General features: G+C 55.0%; 4 protein-coding genes and 1 pseudogene across 5 annotated transcripts, besides 1 other annotated feature; 3 read left to right on the top strand and 2 right to left on the bottom strand.

Annotated features, from left to right (window-relative positions):
• Nucleotides 1-350: 350 nt before the first annotated feature.
• Nucleotides 351-2,962, top strand: NCS57_00689800 (Vesicular-fusion protein SEC18; the record flags this gene model as incomplete). The annotated part of the gene is made up of 3 exons (XM_053056767.1): nucleotides 351-652; nucleotides 707-2,576; nucleotides 2,627-2,962. The coding sequence occupies 3 exons, from the start codon at nucleotides 351-353 to the stop codon at nucleotides 2,960-2,962; spliced, it is 2,508 nt and encodes an 835-aa protein (XP_052912962.1).
• A 3,394-nt stretch (nucleotides 2,963-6,356) lies between these two features.
• NCS57_00689700 lies at nucleotides 6,357-12,221 on the top strand (annotated as a pseudogene). Its single transcript has 2 exons — nucleotides 6,357-6,949; nucleotides 7,268-12,221.
• Nucleotides 6,357-12,221: a sequence feature.
• A 1,418-nt stretch (nucleotides 12,222-13,639) lies between these two features.
• NCS57_00689600 (40S ribosomal protein S0) lies at nucleotides 13,640-14,743 on the bottom strand (the record flags this gene model as incomplete). Its single annotated transcript, XM_053056766.1, has 3 exons — nucleotides 13,640-13,905; nucleotides 13,955-14,403; nucleotides 14,574-14,743. The coding sequence occupies 3 exons, from the start codon at nucleotides 14,741-14,743 to the stop codon at nucleotides 13,640-13,642; spliced, it is 885 nt and encodes a 294-aa protein (XP_052912961.1).
• Nucleotides 14,744-15,099: 356 nt separating this feature from the next.
• NCS57_00689500 (uncharacterized protein) lies at nucleotides 15,100-16,098 on the top strand (the record flags this gene model as incomplete). Its single annotated transcript, XM_053056765.1, has 2 exons — nucleotides 15,100-15,145; nucleotides 15,197-16,098. 2 exons carry the CDS (start codon nucleotides 15,100-15,102, stop codon nucleotides 16,096-16,098), a joined length of 948 nt encoding a protein of 315 aa, XP_052912960.1.
• Nucleotides 16,099-16,335: 237 nt separating this feature from the next.
• On the bottom strand, nucleotides 16,336-17,682 carry NCS57_00689400 (V-type proton ATPase subunit; the record flags this gene model as incomplete). The annotated part of the gene is made up of 4 exons (XM_053056764.1): nucleotides 17,561-17,682; nucleotides 17,402-17,490; nucleotides 16,466-17,355; nucleotides 16,336-16,419 (listed from the first exon to the last, which is right to left on the bottom strand). The coding sequence occupies exons 1-4, from the start codon at nucleotides 17,590-17,592 to the stop codon at nucleotides 16,336-16,338; spliced, it is 1,095 nt and encodes a 364-aa protein (XP_052912959.1). The 5' UTR covers nucleotides 17,593-17,682.
• Between the last annotated feature and the right edge of the window lie 332 nt (nucleotides 17,683-18,014).

Raw genomic sequence — 18,014 nt, 5'->3', positions numbered from 1 at the left:
CAAGGAGGCGCTGGTGTCCGGAATGCGGGGCCGAAACGAATAAGAAGCAGATGACATAGCCACTAAACCTTTTCGGGTAGTAACAGCTTAGACCCCTGGCAAATCGCCCCTCCCGTCGTCAGCGTCCGTCAGCGTCGGATCCAAGGCTGAAGCTGGGCTAATACCTACAGCAAAGCCAGCGCTTCAGGCTTCAGCTTGAAATCTGTACTTTACAACCTCCACGCACACCAGATCGCGAGAATAAAATCAGGATCTGGGACAACGACTATACAGCAGCGATTCACAATCCTCACCTCTACACGCCATCCAATCCCGAACCACCCTCCTTCACCCCTCCTCCCACCGCCACCATGTCCAGGACACCCTTCAGCGGCTTCATGGGCGGCGGCTCGCGACAACCTCAAGGTGGCGGCCAGCAGCCTCCTCCTCGGGCGCCTTACGGAGGAGGTGACCCTTACCAGCAACAGCAGGGCTACGGCGCGCGATACAACGACCCTAGGATGCAGCAGCAGCCTCCTCAAGGATACCAGGGCGGCGGTGGTCAGCCCCGGTATGCTGAGAAGGGCCCCTCTGGCGGTGGTCGACAGGTCCCTCTCCGAGTTGAAAAGGTCACAGACAAGTCTCTGCAGTCGCGACTGATCTACGGTAATTTGTACGTCGGCGCCCTTCCCCAAATTGAAAGCCAAGTCTAACAGTGACGTCCCAGGTGTGCCGTTTCTCCCGACGACTTCCCTCCCAGCCGCGACGGATCCGATCTCTACGTCCTCCTCCGAGGTGGCCAGCCCGCCGGCGAATACGTTGTTTCAGCAAAGCCAGTCCCTGGGTTCCCCTCGGGCTGCATCAGTCTATCAGACCCCCAACGATCATGGGCTGGCATCACCATGAGAGATCAATTTACCGGAGAGATCTATGACCCATTCGGGTCAGGAGGAAAGGCGTATCTCGGATCTCTTGATCTAGAGATTGGTTTCGCTTCCCCCAACAAGAAGACCGAGGTCCCATACGACGAGGATGAGCTGTCCAAGATCTTTATCGACACATACCAGAACCAGGTGCTCTCTCCTGGCGAGCGCATCCTGATGGACGTCCGAAACATTCCCCTCCTGATCGTTGTCAAGACGGTTGGCCTGACTGACTTGGCCATGTCTTCCGACGACTCGAGCAAGAAGGTTTACAGAGAACCTCACGCCAGAGGTATTCTGACGACCCAGACCCGGGTGCTGTTCCATCGCGATGGAAAGGGCGACTTTAACCTGAAGCCATCCATGTCGAAGCCCAATTCTAACGCTATTCTGGCCCCTGACTTCAAGTTCGAGGATATGGGTATCGGTGGTTTGGGTGACGAGTTTGCCACTATTTTCCGCCGAGCGTTTGCTTCTCGTGTCTTCCCACCTGGCCTTGTGGCCAAGATTGGTATTCCTCACGTCAAGGGAATGCTGCTCTACGGTCCTCCTGGAACCGGAAAGACGCTTATTGCTAGGCAGATTGGCAAGATGCTGAATGCCAGGCCACCCAAGGTCATCAACGGTCCCGAGGTGCTCAACAAGTACGTTGGTCAGTCTGAAGAGAACATCCGAAAGCTGTTCGCAGACGCAGAGAAGGAATACAAGGAGAAGGGCGATGAGAGCAGCTTGCACATCATCATCTTTGATGAGCTGGACGCCGTCTGCAAGCAGCGAGGCTCAGGAGCTGGCGGTGGTACCGGTGTTGGTGACAGTGTGGTGAACCAGCTTCTCTCCAAGCTCGATGGTGTGGACCAGCTCAACAACATTCTCCTTATTGGAATGACCAACCGAAAGGACATGATTGATGATGCCCTTCTGCGACCTGGTCGTCTGGAGGTGCATCTAGAGATCTCGCTTCCCGACGAGGAGGGTCGACTTGAGATTCTCAAGATTCACACTGGAAAGATGAGGACCAACAACCTTCTGGACCCCAACGTCGACATGGAAGAGCTCGCCGGTCTGACCAAGAACTTTTCGGGTGCCGAGATCAACGGTCTGGTAAAGGCTGCGGCGTCTTTCGCCTTCTCGAGACACACCGAAGTTGGTCAGCTGGCTGCCGTGAAGCAGGATGTGGCCAACATGAAGGTCAAGCGCGAGGACTTTATGAATGCTCTGACTGAGGTCCGACCCGCATACGGTGTCTCCGAGGCAGAGCTGGAGGAGGCTGTTCGCCTGGGCATCATTCCTTATGCGCCTCACATCAACTCGACTATCCAGGAGATGATGCGTGTTGTGGGCATGATCAAGGAGGATCCCAACAAGTTCAGCACGTCAGTCCTGTTCCACGGCCCCAAGGCGTCAGGAAAGACGGCCCTGGCGGCGCATATTGCTATGCAGTCCGGATTCCCCTTTGTCAAGATGGTTACACCAGCAGACCTGGTGGGATACCGCGACGAGTTTGCCAAGAAGGACTACCTTCACAAGGCCTTTACGGATGCCTACAAGTCGCCTGCTAGTATTCTGATCCTAGACGACTTTGAGCGCATGATTGGATGGAACCCCATTGGACCCCGTTTCTCCAACGTGATGCTCGAGGCTTTGACAACTCTGCTTGTCTCTAAGCCACCCAAGGTGAGCTATTGTTCCTTATATGATGTTGAACCGAGCTAACAGTGTTCTAGGGCCACCGTCTCTTAATCTTTGTGACAACCTCCAAGGCGTCAGTCCTCAAGATGCTCGAAATCGATATGGACTTTGCCAAGAAGGTGGCGGTACCGGCCGTGTCGACGCTCCGTGACCTGGCCACAGTTCTGCAAGAGTCAAGGGTATTCAACTCGGGCGATGTCAATGCGACGCTCAACGAGATCCAACGACTGACGGGCTCGGACCGCGTGGGAGTGGGTATCAAGACGGTGCTAGACTGCATCTTTGAGGCTAAGGCCGGCGGACCCGAGTCCAACGTGGTAGAGACATTTACCGAGCTACTGGTGGAGAAGATCCAGGAATTGAGCGTTTAAGATGCGATTTGGGTGTAGCTCATTGATTAGAGACGGCTTGCATCGTCATGTAGATTTGCGGAAGCGGACAGCAAGTAGAGGAAGAGGCGGTCAAGATAGATGGGTTCCAAGAGAATACAAGTTGGACTGTCTCGCATTCATCAGAGTGTCTTATCTTGGTGATATTGTTCAGTGAAACCTTTGCGTTCAGCTATCTTGTTAGGTATCAACAATGACGATCATCAACCCCAGGTTGATCACATGGTTGACCATCCAAGCGGGCTCAAGACGTGCATCATGGACTCGACAGCCCTGCCACGCATACAGTAGTAACAGTACATGCCAGTGCCAGGGAAGACACGCGAGAATGGATCCCATGGCGTTTCCTGAGAGGGTTCGCTTGCCAGGCGGGAACGGAACCCATGCCGCATTCCAAGAAGTGATCTACAGCGAGTGGCTGGGTTCCGCAAGGCAGGGCGAGCGGTTCGGCGGCGCGGGCCTTTTGCCATGAGGGGCGGGCATTGACTCGGCGGGGACGTCAGTTGAACGGCGTCATGAATCGACAGCGGGAGGATTTCTGAACTACAAGAAGACCGGATTCAGAGACTGCATGAAGGGTCCCCGCCTTGGTCGGCGAGACGGATATGTTTGTTTGTTAATTGGACTCGTTACGCGCCGACAGCGCTCAAACGGGAACATGAATGACTCGTGGGGTAACGAAAAGAGTTGAGAGGGAGGTATTTTGGGGCTGGGAGCACACCGCATTTTGTATAGGCAAGGGTTGAATGTATATCGTGGGACATATGGGTTGATGATGGATTTGAGTTTACAGGGGATTTTCATATCTTAACTCGGTATAATGATACCTCGAGATCGAGTTCTGATCTCGAATCACTGCATCCGATGGCAGTTCAAGTCACCTGCTGCGGTGTATGTTACCCTGCTCGTCTGAGGAACCGTAGTGTCATGCATGGCCCAGGGCGAGCGGGCAGTTCGTGGCACCATGGACCCAACTACTGCATGATCCAGAAGTCGGCCTTGACAGTCGGAGCTGAAGATTTGAGAGGCTTTTGTAAGACATTTTAGTTAACAAGGCATTCTTCAAGTAAAAGCCACGAACCGGGGACGGGATGCAAGACTGCTTGCTTCAAGTTTAGCTATCTAGGTAAGCGGACGAACATGCGATAGTCTCTTGTCCGTTGTGCGGACGAACTACTGTACATGATTGTTTTTTTTTTACCCTAGACTGCGGGCCATTTTGCGGAAGCCGTCGTGATTCGTCAGGCGGGACGCTTCCCCGGCGCCCGGGCAGTCGGGTTCAAAGTTTAGTTGATTGGCGATGGACGATGGACTTTGTTCATTTTTTTATCGCCTTTCCTTGGATCGTACAGTAGCGTGCGGGTTTTCGCACACACGAGCTGGAGGGGAGGAGGGGGAGACAAGAACAAAAAAGTGTGTGATTGTCAATGCGCACGCGAGGATGATGCCATGAATAGCTCGACTTGAGAGAGGATGCATCATGCACATGCAGGCAGAGGGAGGTCATGGGGGGATGGATCTGTAGGTACCTTTTTCCTTCTGGAACCTTGGGTACTGTGCCTATGCAACGACTGACTCTTGCGCAGAGGCTGAAAATCCCCTCAGTTACCTCTTTCGTCTTGCACTATCTTTATTTGACTGAATCTGAATTCCCCGAGAGGCAACAAGAGATCTACAAAGATGCCCAGTTGGGAACCAAATGATCGACGAACTGGGCATCAAGTCCAGACTCCATCGCAGCCTGACCTTGCAAAAACTCTATGTGAGTGTTTTTCTTTCTGATAGCTCAAGATGTGTGCTTTGACGCTGGGTCTGGATGTTCAGGTTCCCTTTGCTGCAACGTCAAAGCATGGGACGGGATGGGAAGAGGACGAAAAGGTAGAGTGTACTTTGAGGTTGATTAAAGGGCTGGTGGCTGGGTGCACGTGTGCAGGGATATTTTTGCGGGAGGGCGGGCCGAGCTGGGGGACCGTTGCGAGTACAGATGCAGGTACCGAGTACATTGCCTCGACGCTCGCTCTCTCCAATCCATCCATTCCTGGGGGATATCCGGCTCCGTGGGCCGTCCATGACCCAGCAACATCCATGCTCCGTTGACCAGCTTGTGAGCTCTTTTGTCTGACCACTGAACAGCAGCATTTTGAGAGGTCAACATACTGTATTCTTTTCTTTTTCTTTATGCTATTCATGACTGGCAAACAGTTCGTGCAACACGCCGTCTGCCAGAAACTGTCACCGAGACTACCAATCAACGGCTTGAACGGGGGCCTCGACGGGAGACCGACCCAACTGGCCCACGCGCCATAACCCCTCCCCTGGGTTGCCCTAAAAGGGCCTGGCACTCCATAGCTTACCGTACCAGCTACCTGTTTGCTGCAGGCATTTGTTAGAGGCTGCGAGTAACGGTACACACAAACCTGACATCGCGTCCCGCCCCACACCCTCTTTCCATGCGCCATCCCAAATGGAAGCGCCAGAGCCCATCTCCCGTCCGTCTTGTCTCTCCCCCGTTATTCGGGTCCAACAGCCTCGCTTTTTCCTTTCTTTTTCCTCTTTCCTCTGTTCTTTACTTTTTGCTGTTTGAAGACGGAGGGGGCACCTTTAAGCTGCCGTGTTTTTGCTGTGGAAATTTCCTGTTTACTTTGCCCCTCTCCTTGCCAATTTCTCCTATAGCGAGCGTAGCGCAGTCCAGCCAGCATCTGCGTGACTCGATTTCCACCCCATCCAACTCACCACCAACCAAATCCTTCTGCCAACCTCTCTCGACTCAGACAAAGGTAGCCAACGCCTCTTGATGGTAACGACGACTCCCGCATACAAGAGCAAACATCGAGTTTATGGCTTCGTCACGTAGGTCCAGGTCCCATTCCATTCTCTCACAATGACATCAGTCCCCTTCCCACATCCAACTTCCCCCCCTGCTTGTCAGAAACTCGACCAGGTTTTGGCTTGTTCTGGTAATTACAGACGTGTTACCACCGGCTAGCATAACAGGGCAATCAAACGTTGTTGATGGTGGATGGTCCAAGCAAACACCCGGCTCAATCCCCCCATCCATCCCATCATAATCCCCAGCTCGGCCTCGCCGCGTCCTATCGCCTTCTCCCTCCCTTTCCTTCTTGGTTGTGCGCAAACAGTCGCTGTACACTCTTGTCTCTCCTTTCTTCTTTTGGTGTCTCCTTCGTTTTCAGCGCTTAGCCCCTCTCCCCGCGCGCATTGGATCAAATAACCACCACCACCACCACCTCCTCGACTATGCGCGACGACCTCTCTCACCACTGACACGCTCGCTGCTAACTCAATGCCTTGGTCGCCAGCTCCTATGTCGCTTTGAGCACCGTCAGCTCTGCCCTCTCCTGACGACAGCCAGCGCAGCGCGCGTGAGCGGCCAGTGCTCATGGAGGCCCTGGAGCCTTCGTCCGCAGACCCGCTGCCGCCAGCGTCTGGCCTCAGCGCTCCGCCCCCCGTCCCCATACCCATATCGTCCTCGTCGTCGTCGCGCCCTCCGGTCAAGGATCCGACGTCGACCATCCCGAGCGCTCACTCCGCCGCCGCCGCGTCTTCGACGACTCACCAGCCAAGGTCTGGGATTGTGTCTCCTGTCGACGACCCTGTCACTTCCGTAACCACCACCGCCGCAGTACCCAAGGAAAAGGAAAACTCCAGCCCCAGAGACGCTTCGACGCCGACGCCCAACAACAAGTGGCCGTCGCTCAGGTCCACCACCACCACAACCACGCGCATGCTTCCCCCAATCACCAATGCCGCCCTCGCGAAACCCTTGGTCCCTCTCTCCGAGCGAAGATCTCACCAGAGGAAGCCAACACCCAGGAGTTTCAAGGACTCGGATTCCGACCTTCAGGGAAGCCTCCCTCGATGGGACATCACCCCAGATGGTGGGTCGGCAGGTCGTGAGGGTCGTCAATTCACCGTCGCCAACGTTGGCAACAATGGCCGGATATATCTGAGGTAAGGTTTTGATCGTCTCGTGCTTGTCGTTCTTTTCTGCACCTAGCGCCTCACTTGTCCAACCGACTGGAATGCTGTGTGCCAGCCACATCTCCGCCCCGTCGCTCTCCCTTCCTCCCGCCTCACGGCTTTTGCCCCGAGTGCTTGTGGGGAGACGTCTCGGTCGGGCCCTCGTTGCGATCCGATCCTCTGTCCTGTCGCCTCAGAGATATCACGAAGTCGCTGGCACAGGAACGCTGGCGCTGGTCTTGGACGCTCGCACTGACTGACAACTCAGTTTGTCCCCCTGTTCACATATCGCTGACCCTCATTCCGCAGGCCGACTGTCCGCCCTGCCTACCAGCGATGTCCCCAGCCTCAATTCGTATTTCCCATCACTCCGCCCAGCACAGCAGGCTTGGATACCCTCCCACACAGCAAACCCGCCGAGGACGAGAGCAGTGAGCTTCACATCAGCCAGTTCACGCCGACCCCGGAAGCCACGCCTTTTGACAGCAACCAAGCCTACTTCGAAGCCGACCCCCGGGATCCTCGAAGGTCCGTGAAACACCGACGCGCCCTCTCCGACAGCACGGTCCACGAAGTCTCCGCCGCTAAGGATTCGGACCCTGGGGTTTTCAAAATCGTCATCTCCAAGCCGAGTGAGGAGCATCGGCCCCGGACTATGGAAGATTTTGATGCCAACTCAACTCCTCTTCTCGATATCAACATTCCCTCTTGGCGGATAGGAACTCCTCGGTTTACCGTCAGAGGCACACCCATGATTCGCGGCTCTTCCTACGCTCCCACAGAGGAGTTTCGCTCCAGCAGCGCCTCGCTGCTAAACCGATCACAGGGCGAGCTTAACAGTTCTCATCCAGATCTAGCATCGACGAGGCGGCCGAGCTCGTTGGCCGTCCCGGTGTTGCGGTTCTCTCGCAACATGTCCAATACCTCTCCGAATCCCCCTTCTCCTCGAGGGCCCCGGCCCGTTCATCCGACTTACCAGTCGATTCTCAATGTCGAACCCGCCATGTTTGACAACCTCACATTTAAGCCGGCCTGCGACGATCGAGCCCTGGTCAGATACTCCCCTGCGACCGGAGCTGTCACAGCCGCTACACCACCACGACTCGTTGCGGAAATCACGTCACCCAGTTTCCTCGACTACGAACTCATCTCCGATTTCTTCCTAACCTACCGAGCATTCCTCGAATCCGTTGACCTATTACGCATGCTCATTGCCCGGCTACGATGGGCACTAGCACGCGATGACGAAACTGGCATGGTTGTTCGTGTTCGGACATTTGTGGCCCTGAGGCATTGGATTCTCAACTACTTTATGGACGACTTTGTCATTGACTACAATCTCCGGTCAACGTTTTGCGAGTTGTTGAACGACTTTGTGGACGAACTATCGCAATGTTCTCGATCTCGCAAGGTACAGCTCAAGATTCTTGGAGAGCTCAAGAAATGCTGGCGCAGGGTTTGTGCTCTTTACTGGGATGGCCCTAATTTCGACGACTCACTTGATGCCGATGTTCCCATCACGCCTGGTGGCATTGCTGGTCACAGGGATCCTGATTTGGATCCGACCTTCTGGGACCGTGATGATGGGGAGCCACCTCAGATTGAGAGTCTGTTGCCTCTCATGAAGAGCACATGCGAGCGAACAAGTTTCATTGCCGATATCTCCCGGGCTGGCCACGTTGGAGACTCAATCGTCACGGATCCCCGGCCGAGTACCCCTGAGGGCCAGATCACCAGAGATCCCGCCGAGGTGGAATCGCAGGCGTCTCCAATCAGCATGTCGAGTCTGGATATTGTTTCTTGCTCGTTTCCCAACAAGGCCATGCGAGCTACTCACCCTCACCAGACGAATCCACTGGCAGCTCACCCAGTAACAGCGAGCTCTGTCTACAACAATACAGGTCCGATAGCAACGACGCCTCGCGCGCTGGTTGGAAAGCGCGTGCGGCCTCAGCCAGCGCACAAGCGTAACAACAGCTTGACCGATTCACTGCGGGAGCATAGCTCTGACAAGATGTCTTTCAAGGACCAGGAGTTCATGATGACTGTGCCCTATGCTGGGAGTCTTGTCCGTGGTAATCTTCTACCCCCTGGCCAGGCATTTGTTGATATCGAGCCCGATGATTTCCCCGCTAGCCAGAGGCAAACGGCCACTCTCCACCCGGAGAGCCAGAACCTGGTCAAGGAGAGGATACCAGCAGGAGCCATGTCTGGTCATGGGATGAAGAAGCTTCTGGGAAGTGTGCGGCGAGCCCTTAGCACCAGAGGCCAGGGGGTGTCTCCCACACCCGGAAGCTTCATTAATGTCAACAATATTGGACCCCGCGGGGCAACAACAAACCGTATCCCCGGAACTGCGGTTGTCCCCCAGAGCAGGCAAAGACCGAACGGATCTCGACCTCCTGTTAGGATTGACTTACTTGGCGCCGAAGCTGTGGAAGATTTCAAGAAGGCAGTGCGAGAGGAGGCCGCTGCTGAGGCTGAACGCCGCGGCATCACAATGGGGTCTCCCAACCCATCTCTCTCGGCGAGAGATGTTGACTACTCAGCTGCCCATATGGACTCTAGCACATTCGACAGCCTGCCGCACAACCATAAGCACCGGCCAGTTAGTGACATGGCTATCACCACGGGCAGCAAGTCTATCGTCATCGTTGACGACACGACACCGTTTGATCCTTCTTTGATGAGGCGAGGGGAGCCTGCCAGTACCACTTCTGTCGAAGCATTTGCCGAAACCTTTAGACTCACTGGCGCTGATCCCACACCTCCTACGACGCCTCCTACTGCCCCCTCTGCTGGAACTGGAACCCCCAGGCGTTCGTCCTACCTACTCAACCAACATGTGGTCCGACCTTCACTTGATGAGGATCCTCTGCCACCTTTCGTCCCTGACCTTGATACTCTAGCCCCCGGCAGCAGCGCTCGAGCTTCCGAGGAGCGAAGCCGAGCATCCTTCTCGACGACACACCGCAGCCTCCGTCACTATCCTCCTCTGTCATATAGGGGGGGTCATCGCCGCAACAAATCGACTCGATCGCACCAGTCATTGGCTTCAATTATTCAACGTCGCCGTAGCTCATTCAACAGCACTGTCCGCCAGTCTACGGTCCGAAGCTTTGATGCTACAACAGACTCTGGCGCCTCAATGATGGCACAAGAACCTGAGGTGCCAGTTCCTCAACCTCTGCGAGTTCTTCGACGACGCCCGGGTGGAGATCTACGAGCTGCGACAAACGTGGGTGAGTTGGACATGGTTTCACTAAGGAGATCGCGATCAGTTGGATCGTTGACGACTTACTCGGAGTCTATCCGGAGTTCTTACATCCAGAGCCCTGGTGTGGAATCTTTTGGCAATGGCGAGGTAGTATCCATCGAGTATCATCAGTCCAGAGGCGATGTCTTTTCTCTGGGACAACTTGCAGAGAAGGCACCGAAGCGAGACCTTTCGCTCTTCAGCACACATTCGTCGAAGCCTGCCATGCGCCCTTCCTTCGAGAAGGAGGCGCAGAAGCTTGCTCAGATTCCGGATGACGATGACGATGGCGGCATCGAGTCAGCCCTGGCCAAGCTCGAGGGCAAGTTGCCTGCGAAGAAGACGTACAGCTTGTCCATGGACCCACAGTCTCCTGGAGGAGTCTTTAACCCTCCTCCCGAAATTGACGTGGACATGATGGATCCAGAGGAAGAGGAACGCGAGAAGAGGGATCATCGTGAAAAACTTGTCATCAGGGAGACGTTCATGCTGGATCCCGAAGAGGATGAGCCTGAGCCTCTTATTGACTCTCATGACAGCTTCCTAACACCTCAGCGCCAGCGGCCGTTGACCGAGGCCAAGTCATTCTTGTCCGAGACTTCACGAGAATCATACTCGTCCATCCCCATCTTGGACCGAGACTCGAATCCTGGCCGCGACAAGTCCCCTGGCCGTGCTTGGACCAACATGTCAATTCTCGAAGGTCCTGATGATGATGCAACTCCTCGTGCGCAAAAGACCGTCTTCTCTGAACCGGACTCACAACATGCATCTTTCGATTTCATTGAGAAGACAGACAGCATCGAGGGAATCAAGCCTGGTGACACTGCGCCCACGGTTGATGAAGACCAGTCGTTCCTCGACGATGATAGCGATCTTTCGTCCGAGATGTCGGCTGAGGCCCTTGATTATGAGGAGTTCGAGTCAGGAGACGGTATTTTGCCTCGCGTGAAGCTTCCAGCTCACCCTCTTGGATCTCCAGCACCTGCCCCCAAGAGGAACCCTCCTTCACCTCCAATGACACTGGTACAAGCTCTCGAGATGTCGCCACCGCAGTCTTTCAAGGTTCCTGAACTGCACGAGACCCAAGTCTGGGGCCAGAAGCCTCTTCCTCCGACACCAGAGACCACGCCAACGGCTCCTTACATCCATACCGACGACCAGACTGCGACAACCGAAGCTCTCCGCCTTGCCCCGAAGCCTGATGTTGTTGCGGAATCCGACAAGTACAATGTTCATCTTCCATTCATCCTGGCCTTTGATTCGGAGATCCTCGCTCAGCAGTTCACACTTATTGAGAAGGATGCTCTCAACGAGATTGACTGGAAGGAACTCATCGATATGAACTGGAAGAATGCAGCCTACAGTGACTCTCGTTCGTGGGTAGAGTTTCTACGCAACACTGATGCTCATGGAGTCGATGTTGTCATTGCCCGCTTCAACATCATGGTCAAATGGGCCATCTCTGAGATTGTCCTGACACAGACAGTCGAGGAGAGAGTGCGATGCATCTGCAAGTTCATCCACATTGCGACTCACTGCCGACGTTACCGCAACTTTGCGACCCTGGCACAGCTCACCATTGCCCTGTCCAGTAACGAGGTCGCTCGTCTATCGAGGACATGGGAGCATGTGCCCCCTCAGGATGTCAAGACACTACATGACCTCGAGAAGCTGGTGACGCCTATGCGCAACTTTTACAACCTCCGTGCCGAGATGGAGGTTGGCTCCGACTCGGGCTGCATCCCCTTTGTCGGCATCTACACACACGATCTCCTTTACAACGCCCAGCGACCGTCAGAGATTGCTGGCTCACCTACCACGCCTCCCTTGATCAACTTTGAGCGCTGCCGCATTGCTGCTGCGGTCGTCAAGACACTGCTGCGCCTGTTGGAGGCCAGTACTCGGTACAAGTTCCAGCCTATCGAAGGCATCACCGAGAGGTGTCTCTGGATGAGCGCTCTTAGCGATGAGGAGATCCGACGACACTCAGAGATGTTGGAGTAGTCGCCTCCATAACCAACAAGCGGCTGTCCGCTTTAACACATCAGCACGGGCAACAAATTACGACCTTGATGACTCACCGGCCCAACAGAGTTTCATTTACTTTGTGTTTCATTACCACCACAGTACAGAAGTGCATACCCAGCGTGCCTCGACATTATACCCCTCTCTCTATTCATACTCGAATCACACACACGCATACACACACACACACACACACATCTACACATGACGGGGTCTCTGTTCAAGTTCTAAACCACTATTATCATACATCATCAACACAGCATCTGGGACAAAGCAAGGAGTTGGGCACTTTTCTGTTCGTTTATACACACACATGGTTCATGTCTGGGTCCTCAGCTGTTTTTCTGGCTTGCTCATACCCCCTCCGCGCCGCATTACGAGCGCCCGTTTTGAGATTTCCTAATTCACTATTATTACGAAGTGTGCCAAGGGTCTTGTAACCCGGGGGAGTGAGAAAAGGGAAGGGTTGGATTAGGATAGGAGTAATGACGTTCAAGGGGGGGGGAAACATAGGGACTGATGAATGGAATGGGTTATATGAGGGGAGATTAGGAGGAGGGTAAAGGGAATGGTTAGAGAAAGAAAGGATAAGGAAGGCCTTGAAGGCGGAATTGATACCACGTTTACGATGATTGTTGGGGGTTGAGTTGAGTGTGGATTGTGATGTGAAACGAGTTTACGGCCGATACAAGCAACAGAAGTTTAATACTCGAGACTTGACATTACTTCGAGCATGATGCCAATGAAAGACAGAGCAGTGACTACGACAGACATGACAAGCTACGAGACAGTACGCACAACCTCATGGAGCGGCACTAGCGACCACTCAGAAAGACCTATCTACAACAGACATCACAGGCAAGTATCCACGGCACCTTTCATCTTTTTTTCATGGTTTTTAACTCAGCTTGGACGACTCGTATTTAGCTTCTCTCGCATCAAAACCGCAGAACAAAGGCGGGATAACGATCAAGTCCATCCCCCCTGGCGGTACAGGGCTTTCCCTCTCCACCCCTCTCACCCTCACTCCCCCGTAACCTTTGGCGAAGCGAACATAGGTACACACGCGAAAGGAAAGGAGATAAAAAGGGATCAAAGAAAAAGGGGGGCTAGTATCTTTCCCTCATCAGCACCACCATGGTTGAACCTCAGTCCCAAGATGTTTGTAAAAGTCAGCCAGAGCTTTGTCGAAAAAACGCCGCCGAATAGTTTGATTGAACCACTTTCGCCATTGTTTCTCCTGCCCGTCACACGTATGCGAACAAGGCAACCGTTCCCTAATTTTTTTTTGTTCTTCACCACTCAATGTCGGCGGGAGGCAGGTAATCAACCTCTGCGCCTCCATGTCCAGCAGCAGCAGCGTTGACCTCCTCGTTGTCGCCAGGAGCCTCGTTACCCTACCACGTGGTCTCCTTGGCAGCCTCGCCGGTGGCGGGAGCGGCAGAAGCGGCCCACTCGGTGGTAGCGGGAGCGGCACCCCACTCGTCACCGGCAGCGCCGTCCCAGCCGGTACCGGTGGCACCAGCGAAGCCAGCGGCGGGAGCCTCCCAGTCACCACCAGTAGCAGCGAAGCCGGACTCGATGGCAGCGGGGCCCTCCTCCTCGACGCCGGGGGCCTTCTCCTCCTCGACCTTCTCCTCGGCCTCGGCCTCGGGGTCGCGGTCTGCAGGATGTTAGCGGATGTTAGTATTTGGTGAAGACGGAAAACATACAGAAGTAGAGATCGACCATGACGTCCCAGGGGGTCTCGCGGCTGTAGATGGTGCCGCGGAGGCGGAGGACCTCACGGGCAAGCATCCACCAGATGCAGCCGATGGCGTGGCGACCCTTGTTGTTGGTGGGGATGGCGACGTCGACGTACTCGGTGGGGGAGTCAGTGTCGGCGAGGGCGATGACGGGGATGTTGACGTAGGAAGCCTCCTTGATGGCCTGGGCGTCGGTGCGAGGGTCGGTGACGACGATCAGACGGGGCTCCTTGAAGGAGCGGGTGATGTAGTTGGTGAAGGAACCGGGGGTGAAGCGACCGGCGATGGCAGTGGCACCAGTGTGGGAGGCGAACTTGAGGACGGCACGCTGACCGTAGGGACGGGCAGAGATGACACAGACATCGGCGGGGTTGTCGATGGCGGCGATGATGCGGGCGGCCAGGACAATCTTCTCCCTGTGAAGACGGTGATGTTAGCGATTGTGCGAAATTTGATGTTTTCGAGATTCTGTGCCCCTCCTCCGGATAGCTTCAGCTCGCAAAGGTCCAATCCTCCCCGTCGCGTCGCTTCCAATTATGCCTCCAGAAATCTCCGAAATTCATCGCAGAGTGAAGTCAAAACGTACCAGGTCTTGCCGACGTTGAGGACGTTGACACCGTCGGCACGGGTCTTCCAGAGGTAGTTCTCCATGTGAACCTGGAGGTTCTTGCTACCCAGGTGGCACTGGGCAGCCAGGAGCATCTCAATGTCCTGGCTGGTGGCGTTGAAGATGGAGGGCAGGTTGGAGGGGGCCATCTTGACGGATTTGTCGGTCTGTCTTCCTGGGGAGGTGGGAGGGTTGAGGGAAGAAGGTTGCGTCGTGATGTTTTTTCGTAGAGTCGCAAAAGTTCGCGACGGGAATTTGTGACCCCAAAATGTGTGGGTGGTGCAAAGCCCTGATGGCCCTGGCGAGGCTAGGCCGCTTAGGGTCTAGTACAGCGATATGGGATCGAGGTGCGGTATCTCCACGTGATGCTCACGCTAGTCCGCTTTGGTCTCAGCCCGCCTTTGTTCGGCATCGGCCGTTGGATGATGGGAAAATTTGGGGCAAGGCTTTGGACGTCAATTCATCAGTCTCTATAGTAAAGCAGCAGCAGATTGATGCTTCCACCATGCCCCCCAGAATAACGGCGCTGCCGCGCCTAGGCTCCTTGAACCGTACGTTTCATCGGGACAATTGGCGCCCCTCAATGCTGATCAATTGAGCAGTCTGCCTCCGACCGGCCGCGAAGCCCACGACACCAAACTTCCTCCCCATCGTCCAGACGGCGAACCTCTCCATGCGCGAGAAGAAGCGCAAGGCAAAGCAGGATCCATACCGATGGGCTCAGGCGCAGCAGAGAAAGGCGGCCAATGTGGAAAGGCGCGAGGAGCTCCAGCGGGAGCGGGAGGAGGCTTGGGGTGACCCCATCAAGGGCCGGACGACTCCCTTCCTCGAGTCCCTTGACTCGGCCGGTCAGAATACCACGAGCCAGGTCGCCACGAGTGCAGAGGGTGCTGCTCCCCAGGAGCTGCCGACGTCTCCCGAAATCCTAAACCACTTCCTCTCCAAGTGGGAGCTCGAAGAGGCTATCAAGCAAGGACAGACCCTCACCAAGCCCATGGTTGGCATGGTTGAATCACAGATTGAGCCCGGGACTGAGGAGGACAAGATGAAGCAGTACGAGCAGCGTCACCAAAAGGCTGTCGAGGCTCTCCGCCGCATCACCTCCCTCGAAAACAGCAGCGCTAAGGACCGCTTCCACGCCAACGTGCGGCGCATCGTCGCCGAGTTTGGCCGTCACAACACTGACAAGGTGCTCAAGCCCAAGGCCCTGTCCATCACGCCCAACGAGTTGCCCATGGCGCCGCGAGCAGGCCCTGACACGGGAAGCTCCGAGGTGCAGATTGCCATCCTGACGGCCAAGATCCGCACCCTCTCCCAGGCGCTGGAGATTAACCGCGGCTACAAGGACAAGCACAACAAGCGCAACCTGCGACTCTTGTTGCACAGGCGGCAGAAGCTGCTCAAGTACATGGACCGCAAGGAGAGGGGGAGCGAGCGCTGGACAAACATGATTGAGAAGCTGGGCCTCACGCCTGCGACCTGGAAGAACCAGATCTCGCTGTAAGAAGAAAAGACGAAGAAACGGCTGTCCTGTCTTTGTAGAATAACGTGTTTCTCTCTATGTACAATACAAGCCACCTGAAGAACGAAGCGAACGATGCCGCCTTTTGCATCAACCTATCTTTGCCCATTTGCGCCAGTGTCGGAACGAGTCCGTTGCCATTAAGACTCAACAGTTTGCTGCTATACTACACAAAATCATGCTAGAAAAGAGACTCGGGGATGTGCTAAATGGAGGAAATCAGAAGACGGAGATGTAGTTGCCAATGCGCTCCTTCTGGTTCTGGGCTATGCACTCGGCGATCCAGGTAATGTTGCGGATTTCCTGAGATTTGTTAGTAACTGAGTTGAGATGAAAAGGGAAGACTTACCTGTTCCCTTAGCTTCACCCAAGCATAGACAATAGCGTGAGTGAACTGCCTGGTAAAGGCGCTCTTGGAAATCTCCATCTCCTTCTGGTAGAACATGTCTTCCAGGGTTCGGCCCTCACTGGAACCGCCACCCATGTTGCCAGGTCCCGAAGGACCACCACCAACTGAGATGGCGTCAAAGAAGGTCTTGTAGTCGTGAACACCGTCCACGGCGAGACGAACACCCTCAGGGTCGTCAGCTCGGGAGAGCATCAAGGTTCCCTCGGGGTACAGCTTGCCAAAGCTGGGGTAGAGCTTCTTACGATCCTGCTTGGACAGCTCAGTGCCGAACGAGTTGAGGGTGATGTTGATGGCTCGGCGGTCAGCCTCGAAGTTGAGAATCTCGGACATGACCTCGGCGGTGGGAGTGCCAGCCATTTCAGGATGAGTGTTGACAAAGTTGTAAAAGTCCTCGAGGTAGTTCTTGTAGAGAGTGTTTCGGACAATCTCAATGTTGAGTTCATCAAGGTCCTGGTGGCTCAGGCTGCCCTTGAAGTAGGGAGCAAGAGGGGTCTCAATGAGCACGCTGTTGTAGAGTTCCTCAATGTTGGTGGCAACGCAGAGGACGGGCATAGTCTCGAACCAGCCGAGAGGGTGGCATCGCTCAAGGAGCTCGCGGGTGTCGCGCTCATGAAGGGTGCCGGTGATGAGAAGGGCGACGTTGTCAATCATGTAGCCGTAGGTGACGTAGTCCATGAAGGTGGCAAGCGATCCAACAGCATTAGCACGAACATATCGGAATTCTGAGATGAGCTTGTCGGTGGTCTTGGCTGCGAGGGCGGACGTCGAAGGGTTAGGAGGGAGAGAGGCGAGGAAGTCGCCATAAGCAGGACCGAGCTGAAGCTTGAGATCTGGGCAAGTTAGAAGAGGGCATCGTTAATGAGATGACATGCATACCATCGATGGTCTCGCATTGCGTCAGGTTGTTGTAGGCTGGGCCAGTGAGCAGACTGTTGCGGTAGCCGCGGACAATGCCCTCGACGTAGCTGTTGGCCAGGGTTAGTCTCCATCTCAGCTTCGTGTATCATGGAGCTCCTAGCTCGAAGCAGGACGCACCCGTTGTTGACGTTGAAGAGAAGGCCCTCCATCTTGTCAATTATTCGTCGCGATTCGTTCGACTCGAGATTGTCGCGTATAAGAAGATAAAGACGGCTGCGTGGTCGTGAGATGGTTGAAGTCGATCGTCAAAGTTGGTCGCCTAGCATTCCCAAGCCTTGGAGCGACGACGCAAGCTGGAGCGTCGCGAATGTCGACACGTGAGTGGCCAGGAGGCTGGGCACAGATACGTACCTGCGACCCGCCCGGAACATAGTAATGCCGCTGTCCGTGGACCTGCATCCCACTTTCTGCGCCTGCAACCAAAGACCAAAAAATTTGAGTGGAGACTTTGGAGCTTCCAACTGAAATTTTTCCATCGCAAGCACCTCGCACTTTCCTTTCGCAGCCTCGCACAACGGAACGGGATTGTGCCTCGTGAGGAAGCAACGACGCCAATCGACCAGCGCGAGAA

The sequence above is a fragment of the Fusarium keratoplasticum genome, chromosome 5, assembly GCF_025433545.1.
Source record: "Fusarium keratoplasticum isolate Fu6.1 chromosome 5, whole genome shotgun sequence".
Taxonomy (NCBI): Eukaryota; Fungi; Ascomycota; class Sordariomycetes; order Hypocreales; family Nectriaceae; genus Fusarium; species Fusarium keratoplasticum.
This window is presented reverse-complemented; position numbering and strand designations above follow the sequence as displayed.